Source organism: Neovison vison, chromosome 1 (assembly GCF_020171115.1).
Source record: "Neovison vison isolate M4711 chromosome 1, ASM_NN_V1, whole genome shotgun sequence".
Classification (NCBI taxonomy): Eukaryota; Metazoa; Chordata; class Mammalia; order Carnivora; family Mustelidae; genus Neogale; species Neogale vison.
Genome location: NC_058091.1, coordinates 8,661,948 through 8,685,190, shown reverse-complemented (window position 1 = coordinate 8,685,190; position 23,243 = coordinate 8,661,948). Strand labels below are relative to the sequence as shown.

Genomic DNA, 23,243 nt, shown 5'->3' with positions numbered 1-23,243 from the left:
AAAATTGGAGGTATTTTAAAATCAGTAACAATAATGATTCACAGTGACCCCAATTTTAAAAATGTCTTGCTCTTTTTTTTTTTAAAGATTTTATTTATTTATTTGATAGACAGAGCTCACAAGTAGGCAGAGAGGCAGGCAGAGAGAGAGGTGGAAGCAGGCTCCCCGCTGAGAGGACCCTGGGATCATGACCTGAGCCGATGGCAGAGGCTTAACCCACTGAGCCCCCCAGGCGCCCCGTCTTGCTCTTCTTGCCAAAATTGAAATCTTGTATGTGTGAGGATGCTCGGAAAGACTTTAACAACATGGAATAACTAGCAATGGTAACAGGTGTGATTCCAATTTTTTAAAATGCTACTAATGCGATAATTTACTTAAAGTTATTCTTCATACCTCACAAGGGCCCAAGGTTGTTTACAGGATAGTGCAGTGGATTAGAAGGACGAAGATCTGGGTCCCAGCTTTCATCCCATTACTTACTAGGCTTGTGACTTATGGCGAATCACTTAAAATCCCTGAGCGGCTGTTTCCTGATTTACACCCCAGCTTCATTTAGTTCCACCGCTAGGCGGTCCGCACGGCGCTGTCTCCCATATGGTGCCCAGCACACGGCGGGCAGGCGGTTAGCGTTTGCTGGCAGACCTAACAAGACTGGCTGACCATGAAAATGAAAATCTTGTCATGCACACCTCAGAAGGGTTGCTTGAGGTTAAAATGATGAAGTGGTATAACATATGGGAAAATGGTTTGAGAACTACATAATGCTGTAGATAACATGGTGCGTTTCTTTTTAAAAACAGAGGAAGAAGTTCTTCATTTTTAAAATCAGGATACATTTTTGGTACCTAACTTAAAAAGAAATCAAGATAAATGTGTTAATAACTGCCAATTATTTCAAATTACTACAGCTTATAAATCTATAACTATTCGGAGAAAAAGTAGGTTTTATCTATCTAAAACTTCAGAGGACTTCAATGATTGCTTAAGATTAATATGACTTTAGAGATAAAATATTAGTGATTGGAGCACCGAGGTGGCTCAGTGGGTTAAGCCACTGCCTTCGGGTTGGGTCAGGATCCCAGGGTCCTAGGATCAAGCCCCCAGTCAGGTTCCCTGCTCAGCAGGGAAGTCTGCTTCTTTCCTCCCCCTGCTCATGCTCTCTCTTGCTCAGTCTCTTTCAAATAAATAAATATAAAATCTTAAAAAAAATCTGTGATTTTCTTTTTTTTTTTTTAAGATTTTATTTATTTATTTGACAGAGATCACACGTAGGCAGAGAGGCAGGCAGAGAAAGAGGGAGGAAGCAGGCTCCGTGCTGAGCAGAGAGTCCGATGCGGGGCTCCATCCCAGGACCCTGAGATCATGACCTGAGCTGAAGGCAGAGGCTTTAACCCACTGAACCACCCAGGTGCCCCAAATTTTCAATAGCACAGGTAAACTCTTCAGACAAGTTCAGGTTAAAAAGTCACATGTGAATTCCGTATAACACAGTCATAATATATATAATAGCTTACCGTATTTTAAAAAGAGATTTATATGTACTAATGTTTAAGGTCTAAGATAGATTGTTAGCTGAAAAATGCAAAGTATACATTTATATGTACATAAAGAAAAAGGAACCTGTATATTTTCTAATGTTCAAATATATATGTATATGAATATCTTGATAAAGGCCTAGAAGGTACAGACCTAATTATAACAATGATAACAATGATTATCATTGAGGAGGGGAGGGGAACTGCCTAAGGAAAAGTAGGGACTTCAGCTTTACTGGTGTTGTTTGAAATGTTTGAATAGCAGGGATGTGAGAAAACAAAGAGCCTATTACCAATTCAAAGAATCCCTTGAGCCTTACTTGAACATTGAGGACAGAAGGGGTAGCGATCTATTTAGTCTCACACAGATAAGGGTGTATGTGTTGGTCCTTACAAGGAGGAGCACTAAAGCTTTCAGTGATGTGACATTTAGGTATTTTTTCATGGGGTAGGTAGAATAGTTTTCCTGTAGAGCAGAAAGTCTCAGTGGCTAACAGCACCGATATCTAACATTAAATATGACACTAAAAAACAAACAAACAAACAAACAAACCACAAAATCAGAAAAATTAAGGGAAAATATATTTGTTAGTTCCATTTGTGGTAACAGAAAGCTTGTAATCAGACATGATTCTCATTAGAGTTACAACACAGCTTCTAGATATCTACCATTAAATAAATGAAATAAATTTCATTTTTAATTAGTTTTATTATTTCAACATATTTGATTTGCCCAGTCCATGAGACAATGTTGAGTAAACACAACATAATTTCCATAACCTGAGGGGACCTGCGCGTTACCTGATCGCTGGCAACGCCGACTGGCCCCGAGCGGTGTCCCGGCTCTAAGGCGCCCCTCGGTGGCAGCCGTTCTCTCCCTGAGGTCTTCTTATTGCTCATCCTCTTCTTCTTCCATGAAGTTCCACTCTTGGGGCGACACGTCCCCCACATACCTTGCCTTGCTTAGTGTTCTTTGCAGGGAGTCCCTGTCTGAAAGGGGCCCCTGTGGCTGTGACAGACTTCGTTCAAGGAATTCCTCATCGGTGAGTGGTGCTCCCATCGCTCCGGGACCACCAAGCCCATCCTCAGGCTTCACATCTGGGGGCGGGTCCTCCTTATGCTCGTACAGGGACAGTCTCTTTTCCACCACCTCACGAATCAGCACTGGAACGTTACATGTGCAAGAGTCACTGGGATTGTTCCTGATTGAGCAGTTATAAGGCTGACTTCCAGACGAGCGGGAAGCATTCACCAGACCCCAGCCCTTCCCTGCGTTACTGCTCTACAAGGACAGCACCGCTTCACTCCTGTGCGACTTAATGCGCTGAGTATGAATTCTAGTCAATGCTGTTCTAACGAACAGGCTTTATACAGTCAAGAGAGAAGATACTGATTCTGATCAAATGACACAAGAACCAAAAATACTATTGAGGGTGAAAATTGGTGCCTTTGTTAATATAATTGAGCTAATGAAACTTTAAAAATGAAAACTATAAAATTTAACATCTTTCTTCTATTTATTCTTTCTGTTGAAAAATCTCAGAATGAATTTTTTTTAAAAAGATTATATTTAAGGGGCGCCTGGGTGGCTCAGTGGGTTAAGCCTCTGCCTTTGGCTCAGGTCATGATCTAGGGTCCTGGGATGGAGCCCAACATTGAGCTCTCTGCACAGCAGGGAGCCTGCTTCCCCCCTCCCTCTCTGCCTACTTGTGATTCTTTCTGTTGAATAAATAAATAAATAAATACTTTAAAAAGGATTATATTTAAAGAATATTTTATTTTTTAAAGTAGTCTCTACACCCAGTGTGGGGCTTGAACTTATAATCCCAAGATCAAGAGTCACATTCTACCAACTGAGCCAGCCAGGTGCCCCAGAAGTGATTTTTTTTTGTTTGTTTGTTTTTTTGTTTTTTTGAGAGAGAGAGAGAGAGAGAGGAAGCACACATGAGTGCAAGGATGGAGGGGGAGAGGGAGAGAGAAGCTTAAGAAGGCTCTGTAACCAGCACACAGCCTGACACATGCTCCATCTCACAACCCTGGGATCCTGACCTGACCTGATATCAAGAGTCGGATGCTTAACTGACTGAGCCACCCAAGCACCCCCAGAAGTGACTTTTAAGTAAAATAAAAGAGCTTACTGTCAAGCACTGTTCTTCCCACCATACTGTGTTCCATGGTTTTCTCAACTTCGTTCATTAGCCATGGAAGGAATCCCATCTCAATATCTGTAATAAAAAAAGGTTAATTTTGTTACAATGAAATTCAATCATTATACTGATTTTTATGAATTATTATAGATAGGAAGAATCTGTGCTTTCTCCCTAATTGTTGAAGATTCATCAACACTGTTTCCTTAATACAAAATGTCAAATAGACTTACACAGCATTACTTTTGCCACATTCTCTAAGCATGTTGTGGTCCATTTCCCTTCTATTGCAGTAAAAGGAGTATTTTCAAAACTATGAGGTCTTCCTTGGTGTCCAGGCCTTTGGAGCTAACTGCACAGATGCAATCTGGCTTGCTGAAGGAGGTAGGGTAGGGGGTTGGGGAGTAGGGAGGAAGATGTGGGTCTGGGAGCAGAACTCCAATTCAAATGTGATACGAATCTAGGATCGAACCATGCTGATAAAGAGAAGCCTGAAGCCTGGGCCCTAGGACAAGTTCTCCAAGGGTCAGGGCAGCTCTCCAAGGGTCAGAGAGTATCTGAGAAGAAGGCCATCCAGAAATGGGTCAGAAACTAGGTGCTTCCATTAGTGATAAAGTTGTTCAAACTGAAATGGAAATCTACTCTACTGTGTGAGCCTTTAAAAAAATATGATCCATTATTATACACACTTTAATGTTTCAAAATGGCTTTTTGCGGGGGGGATGGCATCCATTAGTTTTCAATGGGATGACAATAGAGAATGTAATAGGGTATTACATTCACTACTAGAAATAATTTTTAATCTGAGGCATGATGCTCATTTTAAGCTTCTAAATGATCTGTAACTGACTTTTCCAGCAATTCCTGAGAGGAAAAAAAAAGTTATCAGTCTCTATGACTACCAGCAGAGGTCTAGCTAGACCCCAGGGGGTTGGCAGGGCAGCACGGAAGGAGCAGTGGGTCTGGGGTCAGAGTCTGAAGCTGAATGGCTGCTTGGGAGAAGGCATTTCACTTCCCTGAGCTTCAGTTTCTACTTCTGAAAAATGGGAATTAATCTGCCCTATCTACCCCCTCCCCCCATCAGGGTTCCTGGGAGGGTCAAATGGAAAAATACTACATAAATGGTAAAGTATGATAGAACTGTAAACCAGTGGTTGTGTGTAATCTGACCTCTCTCTATGAATTGAGTATGTATTCAGTGAAGATTAACATTACTAACCTCTGCTCCACAATACTATTAGCCTTTTGAAATAGGACCTGTACACAAAAGCAAAGTGCAAACTTTAAGGGCTTTCAAACCTGAGGAAGGAGGGTGGGGTTCATTTGGTCAGGTTAGCTGAGGGGTGGGTCTTGATGGGTGCTCACAGAAAGCTGACAGGTGTGAGTTCTCTAAAGGTAGAGACCAGGTCTCCTCATTTTTATCTCCCACACTTAATTCAGTTCCCAGGGTGGTGAAATGAAATTCACGTCTTTCCCAGTCGTGAAATGAATTCACGACTTTCATTGCTGCCCCCAAATGGTTTTTGAGTGGAATAGGAAGTCAGCTGAGAAAAAGTTAACAACTACTTCTGCACATATTTTATACATATTATGTTCCATACATATTATGATATTTAGCTCCCAAATAATCCTTGTTTCACCCATGAGGAAACTGAAGGTCATATCGCTTGCTTGATGGTGAAACTGGGACCCAAACTCGTTTTTAAGATTTTATTTATTTATTTGAGAGCGACACAGTGAGAGAGAACATGATCGAGGAGAAGGTTAGAGAGAAGCAGACTCCCCATGGAGCTGGGAGCCCGATGCGGGACTCGATCCCGGAACTCCGGGATCATGACCTGAGCCGAAGGCAGTCGTCCAACCAACCGAGCCACCCAGGCATCCCCCCAAACTCGTTTTTGACATCAAGCCCGTATTTCTGCCTACTACCCAATGTTGCTTCTTAGTACAGACAGACTGACACCCTAAAATCATGAGCTTTATATTTATAGTCTACCTCTCAATAATAGCAGTACTTACTTAAAACAACTATAATTGACTTAAAAAATTTGTTTTATAAAGATAGATTCCAATTCAACATAAACATGGGCAGGGGATTACTCGGAAGCACTAGGAAGATGCGTATTGCAGCAGTGATCCCCACCACCTCCACCAACCCACCTCTTTCAATGGGATCGTAGAAGTAGCCACTGTCCCTGAGACTGTCGAACACCGACGGGAGGAGGTCCGCCAGGTAGCGCTGTGCGAACACCCGGGCGGCCACTTTCTGCGCGGTCTCATTGTGTTTGTAGACCACTTCCCACTGCTGCTGCTTACGTCGCTCCTGCGCACAGAAAACACCACCGCGCACGGTTACTTAGCCGTCAGATGCTTCCCAAACACCGAATCTAGTGAGTGGAAGAATCTGGACACGTATTTGTATCAAAAAATGGACAGCAAGGAATCAGAATGGTTCAAAATTTTCATTCAAGAGTTTAATGAATTTCAACAGCTACTGGACATTGATTTCAAAAAAGAGATGGAGCTTAAGGGAAGACTCATCTCCTGATCCACTTTTTTTTTTAAAAGATTTTATTTATTTATTAGACAGAGAGAGAAATCACAAGCAGGCAGAGAGGCAGGCAGAGAGAGAGAAGGGGGAAGCAGGCTCCCTGCTGAGCAGAGAGCCCGATGCGGGACTCGATCCCAGGACCCTGAGATCATGACCTGAGCCGAAGGCAGCGGCTCAACCCACTGAGCCACCCAGGCGCCCTCCTGATCCACTTTTAAGTAAAATCACTTGAAGATGAAGATGTTTAACTGTATGGATAATATCAAAGAATAATAGTTATATGTATTTTTGATTTGTATTACCATAAACTATTATCAATACAAAAGTTACAGTGGCTCAGACATCTTCAGTTAAAGAACGTGGATCGGTGAGTTGTCTCATTTGTGAGCTTCTCTGAGTTCAGAGAGCTCTGAAAATTATAAACCTCCCTTTTGTTGTTGCTTCTTATAGACTATAGGATATCTATAAAGCTAACGAACCATCTCCTCAACTCCCATGTGGAAGTGGGAGCATTAATACAGCTTCTTATGAAGTCTATTTTCAGAGTTTAAGCAAATATAAGTCTAGGTGATTTTATTCATTATTTTCATAGTATATTTCCTAATAGTAAATAAACAAGTACATTTCCTTTGGTAAGGATTTCCCCGATTTCAACAAAGCTAATTTTGCCACTGTTCATTTCACATTTGTAAACAAATAGTCTTGCATTTGTATAATCTCTACCATAAGCCCTATGCCCTTTACACAATTAATTATTCATCATGGAGAAAAATGGAAAGTCCATTTGATTAGGTATTAAGTAGAATATGCCAACAACTAAGCTATTCTGTGCAGTAAACTAGACTTTGGGAAATTATTTGAATTATTCAGACACTCCTATATACTTTATCTATTCAGTGTCCAACACAGGACAACAATTATTGCCAGACCCAGAAAGACTCTCAAAGATCACTGAGTCTAGTGTTTCCTGACTGAAGGTAATTGGCATACTTTATTTATGTTTTATTTTTACTTTTTAAAAAGATTTTATTTATTCATTTGACAGAGAGAGAGAGAGCGAGCGAGCGAGCAGGAACACAAGCAGGGGGAGAGGTAGAGGGAGAAGCAGGCTCCCCACTGAGCAGGGAGCCCAATGCGGGTTCCATCCCAGGATCCTGGGACCATGACCTGAGCCAAAGGCAGATGCTTAACTGACTGAGCCACCCAGGCATGCCTGTTGGCACATTTTAAAAATTAGATTCTAAAACTTTCCTTACTAAAAGTTCTATAAAACTGTAATGTAAATGTAAAAAAGTTCGTAAATGTAAAGTTTGTTGTTCAGTTATCTCCTCTTTTGTAGCAACAAACATTTTCCTGACATATTTGCAGAGATTTTTAGCCTATGACATACCACGTGATTCAGGACATAATCTGTTAAATAGCCAAAGACTAAGAAAGAAAACTAGAATTCTATACTTTTTCTTCTCTGTGTCGTCTCTCTTGCTCTTCAAGTCGTTGAACTTCAGCGAGTTCAATGCTGCGCAGCTCCTCATACGCGTGCTGACTGGCCCGCAGGTTGGCCAACTCCTCTTCTTCCATTACTTCCAGAAGAGACTGCTCAATGGTCTTTCCCACCAAAACTTCTAACATTGGTTTTACTTCAAGATCAAAGTCAAAGAGCTTAAACACACAGGACAAAACAAGTTTAAAAAATTTTTTTAAAGCAAGTTTTAATCATGAACCAAATGCTCAAAGAAAGAATATCCAGAAAAGAGGTAATGGCAGGGTTCTATTTATTGAGGATCTTCTGTGTGCCAGACACTGTGACGGTGACTTACTTATGGTTTCCAAAACTCACAACAGCCCTGCAGGGCACACAGAAGAGCAGCCAAAAATTATAAAAAGACTTACGTACTTGTCAGAATGAACCCTGGTACTCAACAATTTTAAGATCAAATTCTGAAACCCAAAAGAAATATCCTTATATTTCTTAATTTTTGCCCTTTCTATTAGATTTTTATTAACAGTTTGAAGAACCAAGGAACTAAGGAACAAGAATAACGGGCATTTTGGTGATTCTTCTCTAGAATTTAGAGGCAAATATACCCTTCTATGTAGTTTGTGAAGACTTACTTTATTTCCCAAATTCAGTGGCAACTCCTTCAAGTAAGTCTTAAAACTCACTTAAGTCATTATGTGCATAAGAATTGCCCTCTCTTCAATTTCCTAAACTGGTCTATTCGTGCATTCTACATTGATATGAAAATGTAAATATTTTAGGATTTTTCCCCTAACATAGAGTATCTTCATGAAAACTATATAATTTAAAAGCAACTAATAGGGAACCTCTTATACCAGAGATAGTATTTTTCTTTATTTGGTACAAGTTTACCTTGTATCCCTGTATTAAGTATGCAAACACACAAAAATCAAAATGCAGATAGTCTAAAAATATTTCTAATGCTTTTTATTTCTGATCAGCAAAGAGGGTAAATCAGAACATTGTAGTTCAGAATAAAATTATTATAGATACATTTGGAAAGAAATCCAGTAGGTAGCATCTTTCTGATTATTAAGTGGTTTGTAAGCTTTTAACTAAACCTAACTTTACCTATTTATAAAGAAGATAGAAGGAAGTCCAAATAATGTACTGTACCTCTCCTTCCAGTATTTGGGTGGCCACATCTTTGCCAGTTTTGGCAGGAATAAAGAGGGGTGTTGGTGGTCTGTCCAAAAAGGCATCTGTTTGGCATTCCACATCAACTTCTATTATGCGGTCAGCAATTTCTTCAAGGTATATTTCTAAGAGAATACCGTACACACCGAGTTTGAAATTCTGTTCTATTTCAAGCATATACGTGTATTGAAACTTTAGCTCCTTCAAAACAGAATTAAATAGATCATAAACGAAGTGCTCAAGTGTGGGATTAAATTCATGTCTTGTTCTAAGCAGTTTTATGCATTTGGAAGAACACTGAGCCAGTCAGGCTAGGGCATTTATGGAACGTTGAGAAAGCACTGAGCTTTGTACTTGAAAATGGAACTAAAGAACATGAAGCTTGGGTGAATGTAAGATGCAAAGTATGATTAGAGACATAGAGTTAATAATCCGTCTGTATAACAGAGTCCTAACACAGTAAATGTAAAAGATTTCAAAATTCCTGGATATTTTGAAATTTAGACACCATGTTACTTGATGTTCCCTCTAGGCTATAGATCATAAACAGACACACGAAAACAAATTTCACCTTAGGAATCATTTATCTGAGGCAAGGGCAGTGTTATATCATGCAAAGAACATGAGAACTGAAGTCAGATGTTTAACACAGGACCTAGTCAAGTTACATCTTCTTAGAGCCTGAGTTTCTTTATCCGTAAAAGGGATCATAATGACTCATCACAAGGAGTTTTTAATAATAAAGGAGATGCACAGGTAGAGGACTGGAATGGTCTCAGATATAGGAAAACTCAATACAAAGCAGCTGCTACTGTATCACTTGATATTTTGATGTATAAAGAAACACTAAAATTTAACTCTTGTAGAATTACAGCTACATTGGCTAATTATGGACATATATGCATTCTAGACTTGGCCTCAAGGTAGGGGGGAAAGACCTGGAATAGTTCGGTTCCTTTTGTCCTCACTACCCAGCAATAGCTGGTCAAGCCACTCACCATCTTGGCAAGATGCAGGGTGAATCCTGAGTAGTTACATCAGTCTAAGGAAAACACCACGTGTTGTCTGATTATCAAGATCCTGACAACACCACCGCTCAACCCTAGAGGTCCAGGTAATCCTAACTGAGAACAGCCAAATGAGTAGGAAAGCCTGGCACTGGCCCAGCAGAGCCCATGTGGCCTTGGGGAATGTGTGCAGTGAAAGAAGGACAGAGCAGAAGAGGCTTTGGGGACAGAGGGGGAGGAGTCAGATCTGGTTGAGTTCATGCCTCTCAAAAGACAAAATGTCAAAGTAGAACTTCACTGCTCTCTTCTCCTGTAGGTCCAGCAGTGATTCATGTTGGGATATAAAAGAAAAAGAGAGAAATAATCCCAGGTGGAGAGAAAAGTATGTGAAAAGAGCTAAGAGAGAATTAATTTGGTCATAAATTTTTTTAACCTTATCGCATACTTCCAGCTATACCCAATATAATAATAAAATACAGTCTACGAATTAGTTGAATAAATGCGCTCTTCCTACCATGTGACTGGGGCAGTACTGCATAGATGAATGGATATGTAAGTAATATAAAAGCCAAAAAAAAAAAAAAAAGAATTGACTTAGAAAAGTGAGCAAACCCAGGAGCCATGATGCCAGGGCCATGGTTACATACCTGTTTGCACATCCACGTGCTTTCTGCCTTCCACGGGTTCGGGGGTTCGTGGTCTGAGCTGTTCTTGGGCTCGTTTTCTGGCAAGAGCCCTCCTCTTCGCCTGCTGTTGTCTCTGAATCTCTAGAGGATCAGGCTGCCCAGGCTGAGTGACAGAAAAGGCTTCTAAAATTTAGAAGATATTTCTCAAAGTATACAGAACTGCCATTCCAGAAGTGGATAGCGTAAGAGCATCTGTCATACAATTCTTCCTGATTAGCAGTGACTTCATGATTAAAATTCTGTTTGAACTTTGTCAGGTAATTATAAAGTTATCTGATGAAGCATGTAAGTAACTTCAAAGTGTGACTGTTGACTGGAATAAGCAGCTGCAGAATCCCATCTAATAAATTCTTTTTCCTTATTCAAGCATTTTTACTGTGAATTCCTTGGATGCCTCATAACCAAGTATACTGTAGAACTACTCAGTTACAATACATTTTAGTGTGTAGTTAAGGAACTGAAAAGCACTAGGATCTAAAAAAAAAAATCTGAATTTCACATAGACAAAATTCCTGAAAAAATATGTAAGGTCACAAAGGAAATATTCTCAGTCTGAACAAGGCCTGTCCCAGTGTACAAAACAATAGCTGATTATGGGTTAAAAATGTAATTATTTACAGTAGAGCTCTGCAATATTTAGAGGTCCTTGATTTTATATCTGTATCTCACTCTGTGGTCATTTCCTATAGCTAACCTGTCTTATCTCAAGGCAAATATGAAAAGAATGGGGAAATTTGAAAGACTTTGTGTGGAAAAAAATTTTAATATTTAAAATTAGAACTGTAAAAACAATCTGGTAACATTAAAATTTATTAAAAATATGCCATATTCCCATTTCCCTAATACAGTGGCCATTGTCATTTAAATGCATACACTTTTTCTGGTTGTGATGATATCATAGATTTATTTAATTTATTTTTTTGAGAGAGGGTGAGAGAGAGCACATGAGTGGGATGGGGAGGGGGAGCAGGAGAGAGAGAGAATCTCAAGCAGACTCCCTGTTGAGTGTGAAACCCCCCTGGTTTCTCTTTGCTAGTATTTTGTTGAGGACTTTTGCGTTGACATTCATGATAGCTATTGGTCTATAGGTGTCTTTGATTTGGTTATCAGGGTAATACTGATTCCCTGAAGTTTTCCTTCTTTTATTTTCTGGAAGAGATTGTGTAAAATCAATGAGAATTAAAAAAAAAAAATCCTTGGTAGAATTTTCCAGTGCAACTATCTGGGCCTGGATATTTCTTTTTTGAAAGCTTTTTTTTTTCTTTGTTGAAAGCTTTTAAATTAGAAATTCAATTTCTTTAATAGTTATAAGACAATTCAGAATATCTATTTCATGTTAGGTAAATTTTGGTAGTTTATAGTTTAAAGAATCAGCCCATTTCATTTAGTTTGTTGAATTATATGTATAGATTTATTTGTAGTATTCTATTATGATCCTTTTACTCTTTTACTAGCTACAGAATCTTGACTAGTTACATCCCTGATATTTGCTTATTTGTTTCTCCTCTTCTACTTCCTTTCTTTTCTTTTTAAAAGATTTTAATTAATTTATTTATTTGACAGAGAGAGACAGAGAGAGAGTGAGTGCGAGTGGTGAGGGGGGTAGGGGAGGGGAACAGGGAGAAGCTGACTTCAAGCCAAGCAGGGAGCAGACACCGGGCTCGATCCTAGGACCCTAGGATCATAGCCTGAGCTGAAGACAGACGCTTAACCTACTGAGCCACCCAGGAACCCCTCTTTTACCTTTTTTTGTTAGTTTTGCTAGAGGCTTATCAATTTTACTGATCTTTTCAAAGATAAGAAATTTAATCTTTTCATGGTTGCAGGATCTATGGTTATATCCCCTGATAGTCATTCTGGTATCTGCTATTTGTGTCTTCTTTCTCATTTTTAATTTGGTAGTTTTGCTAGAGGTTTACCAATTTTATTGATTTTATTCAGAGAACCAGCTTTTGGGTCCATTGATTTTCTCTACTGTTTTTGTATGCTTTTTAAAAAGGTTCATTTATTTGAGAGAGAGTATGTGTGCATGCAAGTGCACATGCATGGGGGAGGAGGATGGGCGGCAGAGAATCTTCAAGCAGACCCTCTGCTAAGTGTGGAACCTGAAGTGGGGCTCAATCTCAGGACCCATGAAATCATGACCTGAGCCAAAACTAAGAGTTCTACACTTAACCGACTGAGCCACCCAGGTGCCTCTACTTTTTTTTTTTTTTTTTTTTAAGAGAGTGTGAGTGCATGTAAGTGGGGATAGGAGGGGAAAGAGAGAGAAAGAGAATCTTAATCAGGCTTCACACCCAGCACTGAGCCTGATTTGGGGCTCCATCTCACCCCCTGGGATTATGACCTAAGTCAAAATCAAGAGTCCCATGCTTAGCCAACAGAGCCACCCAGGGGCCCCTATTGTTATTGTTTTCAATGTGAGTGATTTCTGCTTTTATCTTTATTACTTTCTTCCTTCTGCTTGCTTTGGGTTTATTTTTCTCATATTTTCCCCATTTATTGAGGTAGGAGGTTAGATTATTGATTTGAAGTCTTTCCTTTTTAATTTTTTTCATTTCAGTGCTGTTTTAGCATGAAACACAAATTTGGATTTGTTGTCTCTTCATTTAGTCCTGAGTAGTCTTTCAAAATTCCCTTTAGTATTTCCTCTATGGATTATTTGGAAACGTGCTGCTTAATTTTCAAGTGTTTGAAGATTTCCTGTTATCACCTATTATTGATTTCTAGTTTGAAATTTTGAGAGAGACATTATTCCATTATGGTATGATTTCAAATATCCTAAGTATCTTGAGATTTGTTTTGTAACCCAGGATATGTTCTACCTTGGTCAATATTCCACAGGAGCCTCAAAACTGTATGAATTCTGGTGCAGTCAGTTAACCATCTGACTCTTGGTTTAGTTTGGGTCATGATCTCAGGATCATAAGATCAAGCCCACCACTGGGCTCCGTGCTTAGTGCAGAATCTGCTTGAGGTTGTCTCTCCCTCTGCACGCCTCTGCCCCGACTCGTGCTATCTAAAATAAATAAATCTTAAAAAAAAAAAAAAAGCATATGTACTCTTGTTGTTGTTGGGTGAAAGTGTTGTATAAATGTAAATTACAACCTATTGGTTGGTGATGTGTAGTTCTATATTTTTGCTGATTTTCTGATAGATGAATATTGAAGTACCAAACTAAAATTATGGATTTGTCTATTTCTCTTTCCAATTTTAGCTTCATGTATTTTGAAGCTCTGTTGTTTGGTGCATATATAGTTAAGACTGCTATATCTTCTTGGTATACTGTGACCTTTTTACCATTTTGTATTGTCCTTCTTTGTCCCCGGTAATATTGTTTTCCTTAGGTCTACTTTATCTGTTATTTAGATAGCCACAACTACTGCTTAAAAATTAATATTTATCTTTTCCCTTCCTTTTACTTTTGACCTACGTACATTACTGTAATTGAAATGAGTTTCTTGTAGACAGAACACAATTGGGTTATGGGTGGGTTTTTTTTTTATCTACTCTGCCTATCTATCTCTTAATTGGCTTGTTTAGACCATTTACATTTAAAGCAACTATTACATTAAAGCAAACTATTACATTTAAAGCAACTATTACAACTATTACATTACATTTAAGGCAGCTATTGCCATGTTAGGGTTGTCTTTTTACTTTTTGATTTCTGTTTGTTCTAATTTTTGTTTTCTTTTTATTTCCTTCCTGTGAATTAGTTGGAACATTTCTTAGAATTTTTTTTAACTGTTAAAAAAGTTACAGTTTTCACTATAACTCTTTGCATAGTTTTTTAAAAAATAGTTGCTCCAAGTTTTACAATATACTATGTACCTGACCACAGTCAACATTTAATATCAACATTTTACCACTTTAAGTGGAAGGCAGAAACTGTACTGCCATTTAGATAGCATTATTTTCCTTACTTTTAAAATACAATCAGAATCTAATCATCTTAAGTATTTTTTCTACATATACTAAGCACCACATCACATGATGTTGTAGTTTTGCTTCAACCATCAAACATGATTTTTAACACCCAGAAGACAATTGTATTTACCCCTATTTTCACCTAATCCACTGATCTATCTTTCTTTCTGAAGTCCCAAGCCGCCTTCTGTTATCATTTCCTTTCTACTTGGAGAGCTTTCTTTAGCTCTTCTCTAAGGGTAAGTCAGCTGGTGACAAATCCTCCAGGTTTCCTTCATCTGAGAGCAACTTGTTTTCCTCTTTATTCCTGAAGAACGTTTTCACTGGATTAGAATTAGGGCTTGATAGCCCTTTTCCTTCAGGACTTGAAAAATACTGTGCCACTTTTTCTGGCCTCCACTCTTTCAAATGAAGAACCACTGTTAGTCAAATAATTGTTCCACTTCTGGCAATGTGTCATGTGTTTATAGCTGCTTTCAGGATTTTTTAATCTTAGTTTTGAAATTTGATTTTGTTGTGTCTTGGTGTGAATTTCTTTGGGTTTTCCCTGCTTGGGGTTCAACTGACTTTTTAGATCTGTAGGTTTTTGCCTTTTGCCAAATTTGTGGAATTTTCAAACACTAGTTCTTCAAATATTTTTTCAGTCCCATGTCTTTTCTCCTCTCGAAGACTCAGAAAACATGAATGTTAGACATTTTGTTATTGCTCCTCAGCTGTGAAGCTTTTTTTACTTTTTATTATTATTTTTTTGTGGGCTGTTTTCTAATTGTCATTCAAAATGGGTAATTTCCATTGATTTGGCTTTGAATTCACTGATTGCTCCCTATGTCTGATGAGTCATGTGACTTTTTACATATTTTCCATTTGGTTTATTTTTTAAAAAAGATATTTATTTATTTGAGAGATAGAGAGGAGCAGGGAGAGAGACAGAAGGGGAAGGGAGAAGCAGATTCCCCGTTGAACAGGGGGCCTGATGTGGTACTCCATCCCAGAACTCTGGGATCATGCCTGAGCTGAAGGCAGATGGTTAACTAACTGAGCCACCCAGGCTCCCCCATTTGGCTCATTTGTATGACTTCTATTTCTTCGCTAATACTTTCTGTTTTTTCATTTAAGAATGTTCATAATTATTCACTTTTGATTGAAGCATTTTTTTAATGATTACTGCTTTAAAATCCTTGTCAGGTAATTCCTACATCTGAGTCATGTTGGTGTCGTCATCTCTTGACTGATTCTCCTCATTCCGGTTGTGACTACTCTGGTTCTTGGTATGATGAGTGATTTTTCTTTTTTTTTTTTTTTTGTATCCTGGAAATTTTGGATGTTAGGATGTGAAACTCTGGATCTGAATCTTTTTTTTAGCAGGAAGTCATCCCTTTTTGCTGTGGAATGCAGGCATGGGTGGAGATAGCAATTCAGCCTCCTGCTAGGCCCCATGTGAAAGCTGAGGATCAATTTGTATCAATCACCTTATTGGTGCCTGGTGGGGGTAGTATTTCAGCTCCCTGCTGTGACACCAGTATTGGGGTATAGAGTGGAGCTCTAACACTGCTTTATCTCACTTGTTTCTCTGTTGCTGCCAGATAGGGTTGAAAATTCAGCTGCCTCCTAGCTCTGTTGCCGTCACCCCAGGAAAAGCAGGGTACCAACTTGTACCATCTCTGGCCATCTCACTGCCCCTGGGTGAGAATGGAAGCTAAGCTTCCTGCTCAGCCCTTGTTGATACCACCTCAGTGAGTGAATCAGAGCACCGATGAGTACTGCACCGTTGCTGCCAGTGTGGGGTTGGAAGTCCAGTGCGCCAGCCACGTCTTGCTGACTCCACTAAGAGGGATAGGGCAGTTTTTCCATGGGGGTTTGGCTGGGGAAGGGTAGTAAAAAGGTTTCTGTTCTGCTAGGTTACCCTTTTGCCGTCTTTTGGATAAAGGGAACAGGCTTGTGCCTGTTGGTTGTGCTGGGTTGCAAGCTTCTCCAGTGTTCTGAATGGGATTTAAGAAGACTTAGGGAACTCATCACTATGTCGCTCAAATCCTGAGGTCCCTAGCCAGTCCATTTCCTCCTTTCCACTTCCAGAATCTTCTAGTGTTTGCTTGTGCTATTGACAAATTCCTGCTTGTCTGGACTGGAAGTCTCAGTATAGAGTTTTTTTTTTTGTTTTTTTTTTTTTAAAGATTTTATTTATTTATTTGACAGACAGAGATCACAAGCAGGCAGACAGGCAGGCAGAGAGAGGGAGAGGAGGAAGCAGGCTCCCTGCAGAGCAGAGAGCCCGATGCGGGACTCGATCCCAGGACCCTGAGATCATGACCTGAGCCGAAGGCAGCGGCTTAACCCACTGAGCCACCCAGGCGCCCTCAGTATAGAGTTTTTAGGTAAGTTGTTGAATAATTAACTAAAGAACTAAAAAAAAAAAGAAAAATCAAATCATCACAATATTAATTTTAAAATACTAAAAGAAAAGGTGATTCTCTTTTTTAGTTTAGTTCTAGGTGTGCCAGTGTTTATTGCTATTGCCACAAGATGCCAAATCAAATCTATATCGCATGTTTGAGCTGTTGTTTTCAAATGTTGGTCCCTGAACTGGCTGTACCGACTGCCTAGAGAAGTTAATTAATGATGCACTTATCTGCGTCCAACCCTTGACGGTTCTAAATGCAGCAGATCCAGGGTATGGCCGAAACATACAATATTTTTAGTGCGTTTCCTTGATGGCTTTGATGTACATGCTTCAGAATGTCTAATATTCCATATATCACCATGTGGTGGTGGTGGGCATGTATATATCACGCAGTGTTTACAGATTAACTATATTTCATCATCACTCTTAATCATCAAGCCACATCCTAATCATCTCTGTATCCTAGGTACTCAGCACAGGACCTAAAACCCAATAAATATTTAGAAATTAAAGAAACTAAATTAAATTAGAAATTAAAGAAAAGAATTTTGGATTAAATAATGAGGAGGGTATTATAGTATGAAATAATTTAAACAAACCTAAATATGTTATACCAGTGCTACTCAAAGTGTTATCTGTGAACTGTTTGAACTGGTCTGTAAGAATTTAATTATAGAAATAGAGAGTAGAAGTGTGTAAGCTTTTAGAGCAGTTTTACAAAGTGCTGTTAATGTAGCAAAACATTGGAGTTTTTGTATTTTTTTAAATTATTGTTTTTAATTGTGGTGAAGGCCATTTTGAAGTGTAGAATCTAGTGGCATTAAGTACATTCACACTGTTGTACAACCATTACTATATCCATCACCAGACTCTTCATTTTGCAAAACTGAACCTCTGTACCCATTAAACACTAACTCCCTAATCCTCCACTCCCTTAATCCCCGGCACCCACCATCAGCCTTGTATTTCACATGTCTTTTTTTTTAAATTAGATTTAATTTTTCTAGTAATTGATCAGTATTTTATTTTATAACTGTTTTAGTCTACAGCAAATTAGAAATGAAAACAAACAAACTGGTCGCTCAGCACAAGTACTTTGAAAAGCTGTGTGTTAGAATATTCAAATTTTACTTACCAGTGGTCCCATCTGTAGAGCATAAGTGTTGCCTCGGATCACCCTTCTGTCATACATTATATTTCCGTAATGCATAGGTTCTTCAGCTCTGTAAAATAGCAAATTCTAAATAACTATTGTAATAGTGTTGGTCTGTGCAGTTAACTCATTTTTAATTAGATTTAGACTAAGATACAAATGTTATGAAAACAGATTTTTGTTTGGGCACAGTCCCTGACAAATTACTACCATTTATGGAAAGCTTGCTATATGCCAGACCCTTCACATATTTTATTTCTTGCTCACAATAAGCTTCAAGTTGGGAACTCTCATTCCCATCTGACAGAAGAGGAGGGAGATTCAGAAAGGAATGTGCCCAAGGTTACCTAACTAGTAAGTGGCAGAGCTGGACTTAGGGCTGTACATCTGTTAGACTACTTGATAAATGTGAAAATGGACGGTTGGAAAGGGTCCTGCCTTAAAGTACTGGTAATTGGATTCAAGGATTGAAAAGATTCACAGAATCAGGCTTATGAAATAAGTAAATCAAGTTTCTTGTTGTTTCTTTAAACTCAGAGATATATTGTTAAAATGATATTGTTTTAAATTTTAATAGAATTTTGCTTTGGGGGATCAGAATATCAGTAGTGAAAAACCATACTGTTGATGTTTTTTTTCAAAGTTCTTTAAATGATATCTGATGTATGGCTATGAAGTCAAATATTGACCTATACCAATAACAGCACTCTACTAGAAATGATTTTGAGAGGGGTCGTAAATTGCTTTTTTTTGTCATATATTAAAACCACTTTTGGATAACCTGACCTCATATTACTTAAAACCCAGTCATGTAACACTGCTCATCTTACTCGCTCTCTGGGCAGGGTTCAGCTCAGCTGGTCATTCCTTCGCTGAAGCACTCTTTTTTCTAGTTGCCGTGATACCGGGATAGTCTTCGGATTGTTTTTCTAGGACTTGTCTTTCCCAGCCTTTGTTTGCTCCTCCCCATCTCAGGGCTAGGCCTTCTCTTGCCCTTCACTGAATTCATCCATTCTCAAGGCTTTCCTCATAATCCACATACCTAAAACTCCCAATTTTATTTTACCTTTAACTCAGAACTCTCCTCTGAGCTCCAGGAATATATATCCAATTGATATGCTCAGTGACCTCTCACTGAGATTTCTCGAAAGCAACGTCAAGATTGAACTAATTATCACTCTCCCACTCCAACTTCTTAGGTCTTTAGTATGCCCTGTTTCTAACTGGTACCATTAACCACCCAATTGGCTTAATCTAGAAGCCTGGGAGTCGTCCATAATTCCTCTCTCCTCCTCACTGTCTGTATCCAGCAAGTCTTATTGATTCTACTCCCCAAATCTTTTTCGTATCTTTCCATCGCTTATTGCCACCGCTATATTTTACCTGGACTACTCCAAGAGTCTCTTAGTCTTAACTGTTGGGAACGTTTTTCTCAGAATCTGTCCTATACATTGTACCCAGTGATTTTTTTAAAATAGAAAAAAATCTAAAGGACACTTACTTGGTTAAAACCTCCTAGTGCTAATTAACATAATCATGAGGAAAATTTTTGTTTTGATTTCAAACTAACAAAAGCCAAAAAGGAAAAGATCCATAAAACCTATTGCTGGTGAGGATGTAAGGAAAAATATGTTTAAACATCGCTAAAGAAAAGGCATAATGTTCTGTTCATGTTAAAAATATATATGACCTAACAACCCCATTCCAGGAATCTGTTTCATAGAAATAAAAAGGCCAGCACAAAAAGTTGTTTATTGAGAACTTCCTCATTGTGGTAAAAACTTGAATCAAACTGAATACCTAATCAAAAATCGAAAATTTTAAGAATGCATAGTACATTTATACCCCAGGAGATATCATGCTATTAAAAATAATTGGAGGGATTTCTACAAAGAATTAAGCGAGAAAAGGAAGATGTTGAGAATTGTGTATAATGTTAGCATTGCTATGAGGTAGACAAAACCTGTGTGTGCTTGTATGCATATATTTACATATTTGTACATAAAATGTGAGTGTGGAAAAAAGTCCAGAAACATTCATGTAAGGGCATTAACACGGTTTACCTTGGGGGCAGGAGGGAAAGAACAAGTTTACAAGGGAAGGGAGTTGGGCATTAAGAATGTACTCAAGCATGAACCACAGGAGTCTGTTTATATAAAAATAAATATGTATGTATATGTATATGTATATATAAAGAAATTAGAAAAAAAAAGAATTATAGGTTATAAAAAGGTGGGGAAGCTAATTGCAGATTAACATGTGTAGTATGACTCAATTTTGGAAATAAACCTCCTATATAACTGTACATATGCTCAAGTATGGAGGTGTAAAAGAATAATATAAGATTTTTTAAAAAGATTTTATTTATTTATTTGACAGAGAGAGAGATCACAAACAGGCAGAGAGGCAGGGGGAAGCAGGCTCCCTGCCAAGGAGAGAGCCTGATGCGGGGTTCGATCTCAGGACCCTGAGATCATGACCTGAGCCGAAGGCGGAGGCTTAACCCACTGAGCCACCCAGGAGCCCCACATAATATAAGATTGTTAAGGGAAGTAGAAATAGAGGTGAGTGGGAGATAACTTGCCCTTTTCATCCTTATTTTGTATTTTTCATTTGCTTCACAAGCATGTATTACTTTTTAAATTGAAAATCACCACTAAGGATAATTTTAAACTGAAAAATCAAATACACACATATACACACATACTCCTTCCAATGGCTTTATCAACAGATTGCATCAATATAAGCAAGGTCCTGCAACTTGCTTATCAACTAGCTATAAAAAAAAATTCTTTCCTAATGAACCCCCATTGATTCTTATTTGTTGGTGTAATTTAATAGTAATGATTTGTTCGATACTACTTCAAGCCACAAGAAAGTGTTTTTAAATGGTATCCTTTTATAATACAAATAATCCCTCTGTAAATTTAAATTTTGTGGGGCGCCTGGGTACCTCAGTCTGTTAAGCATCTGCCTTGGGCTCAGGTCATGTCCCAGGGTCCTGGGATACAATCCCCAGCCTCTGGGCTCACTGCTCAGTGGGGAGCCTGCTTCTCTCTTTTCCCCTGGTTCTTTATCTCTGTCGCTATCTCTGTCTCTCTCTCTTAAATAAATACATGAAATCTTTAAAAAAAATTTAAAATTTCCATTTTGGTTTCTTTAAAGTAATAGGCATTTCTTATTTTAAAAAGTCTTTATTTGCCATAATAAGATAATCATGAATTTAGACTCAGTGTTTGAAATACGCATCAAGAGTTACTTGGTTAATTCAACAATTTGTGTGAGGGCCTCTTATATGTCAGGCACAATCCCAGGTGGACAAAAGACACAAATGTTCCAACTTCCGTGGAGTCTGCGTTCTTGGGAAGTTCTGCTGGTTCCAAAATTTGAGGCTTATGGAAAGAACTACAAGCTTTAGAAAGGCCCGTAAACATTATTATGGATAATAATGAAGCGGATATTCGAATATTTGCCAATAAATACTTATTGATATAAAAATACAACTTGGGGTTCAGCACGGAAGGATAACCTGACTCCTGACCAAAGACTGGCGTGCAAAGAGCTCGACGTGGCTGTCATTCGGGACGTGCTCCCGTGCCTGTCACCTGTCCCCGTTTCCCCCTCTGCATAATGGAGTTAAGCAAGGTCACAGCACTGTGGACTACGGAGGAAAATGTACGCGAAGGCCGCTCGTGAGGTGCCCACGGCTGGCCACCGGCACTTAGCGGACTCCAAGGTCGTGAACCGTGAGTTTTCTGTCCACGGTAAATCGATCACGCCAGCAACTCATGCTCGTTTAAGGTTCAGGAGGGGAGACCGCCCGTGCCCCTTCTCGCTTCATGCCTCCACGCACGGGACAGTTCTTTCGGGAAGAAGTTTATTTCGGCAGGTGTGGAGAGGGGAGAGCAGCACAGGGAAGTCTGCCGGGGCGAAGGGGCCCGCATCCCGCGCCTCCGGGACGGGGCAGGTGGAGACCCCACAGGGGCTGCTCGCTCACTCACGGCTGCGTTATGCTGTCCCGGTAACGGCGGCGCTGGCAGGGCAGGGCCCGGGGCCGGCTGGTGTAGGTGTAGGTGCCCATGGCCGGCGAGGAGCGGTCCGTGAGCCTGGAGGCCACGCCTGCAGCGCGGTCGCTTCGCTTCCCGTGGAGACTGGCTTTCAGGCAGGTGGGCGCTAAGTGGTCGTGGGAGCCGGAGACGTGAGCGTGGTGCCAAGGGCAGGGCTTCCGCGACGCAAGGAGAGGCGGCAAGAAGGAAGGCGGGCGGGACGGGAGGTTGCCGGGACAGGAGGTGGGAGCTACGCTCGGCTTGTTCCAGGGAACACTGAGCCAGCCGAAGGAGCCCACTTTGGTTGCCCAGCAACCCGGAGTTCCGCCTGGGGGCGGGGCCTCCAGGCACTTCCGGCCGGGGGTTTTCGCGGGAAGGCCGGCCCCCCGAGGCACGTCCGGCCCTTGGCTCCGCCCATCGGCGCGTCCCGGCGTGGACGCCTGCGGCTCAGGAGCGGTCTCCCGAGCGAGTCGGGCTTGGGGACTTCGGGGAACTGGGCGAGCATCGCGGCGGCCCTCGTTCCCACTTTGAAGTCTGGCTTTGCCGGGCTGGTGTCGGCGCCATTCTTCCAGGGCCACGTGCTCCCGTTCCTTAAGGGGCGCCCTCGGCTGTTTCTGTTCCCGCCGCGCCGCTACCCGAGGCTGGTCAGCTGTGACCGCGGACACGGGGAGCCCGGGCTCCCCGCTCTGTTACGTGCTAGGGCGCGGCGAGGGCTGCTCGGCGTCTCCCAGCGCCGCCGCCCCTCCACCTTGGGCTGCCGGGCTGCCGCCGCGCTCCGCAGCGGTGTCTGCTTTTTCCCGCGCTCCCTGTGCACTTACCCGCCCGTCGCTAGCACTCGGCGGATCCTCGGGCGCACGAGCGACGGGGGCGCCCCCCCAGACATCTAATGTTGGCAGAGGGGTGGGTGCTTTGTTGAGTCTGTTAGGCCTCCTGTATCTTAATCTGTCGGGCCCAGACTCTGAAGAAAGAGGCGTCATGGGGTGGGTTTGTGCTTGGAAATGCAGATGTTTTGGTTTCAGTGTTAGCAATGTTAATCCTACAGTTTGTGTAAGTGAAGTGTATGTATCCCTGAATGGTCAGTTATTTGCACTTGCATTCACTCCTTCAGCTCAGCTAAGTGCTGTCTGGTTTTGA

The 23,243-nt window shown here is 40.4% G+C and overlaps 1 protein-coding gene across 1 annotated transcript; it reads right to left on the bottom strand.

Moving 5' to 3' along the window:
- Positions 1 to 2,095: 2,095 nt before the first annotated feature.
- On the bottom strand, positions 2,096 to 23,086 carry RSPH3 (radial spoke head 3). Its single transcript, XM_044238358.1, has 9 exons — positions 22,807 to 23,086; positions 22,065 to 22,758; positions 18,046 to 18,133; positions 10,544 to 10,685; positions 8,869 to 9,014; positions 7,689 to 7,892; positions 5,843 to 6,005; positions 3,674 to 3,760; positions 2,096 to 2,699 (listed from the first exon to the last, which is right to left on the bottom strand). The coding sequence occupies exons 1-9, from the start codon at positions 23,084 to 23,086 to the stop codon at positions 2,425 to 2,427; spliced, it is 2,079 nt and encodes a 692-aa protein (XP_044094293.1). The 3' UTR covers positions 2,096 to 2,424.
- Positions 23,087 to 23,243: the final 157 nt, after the last annotated feature.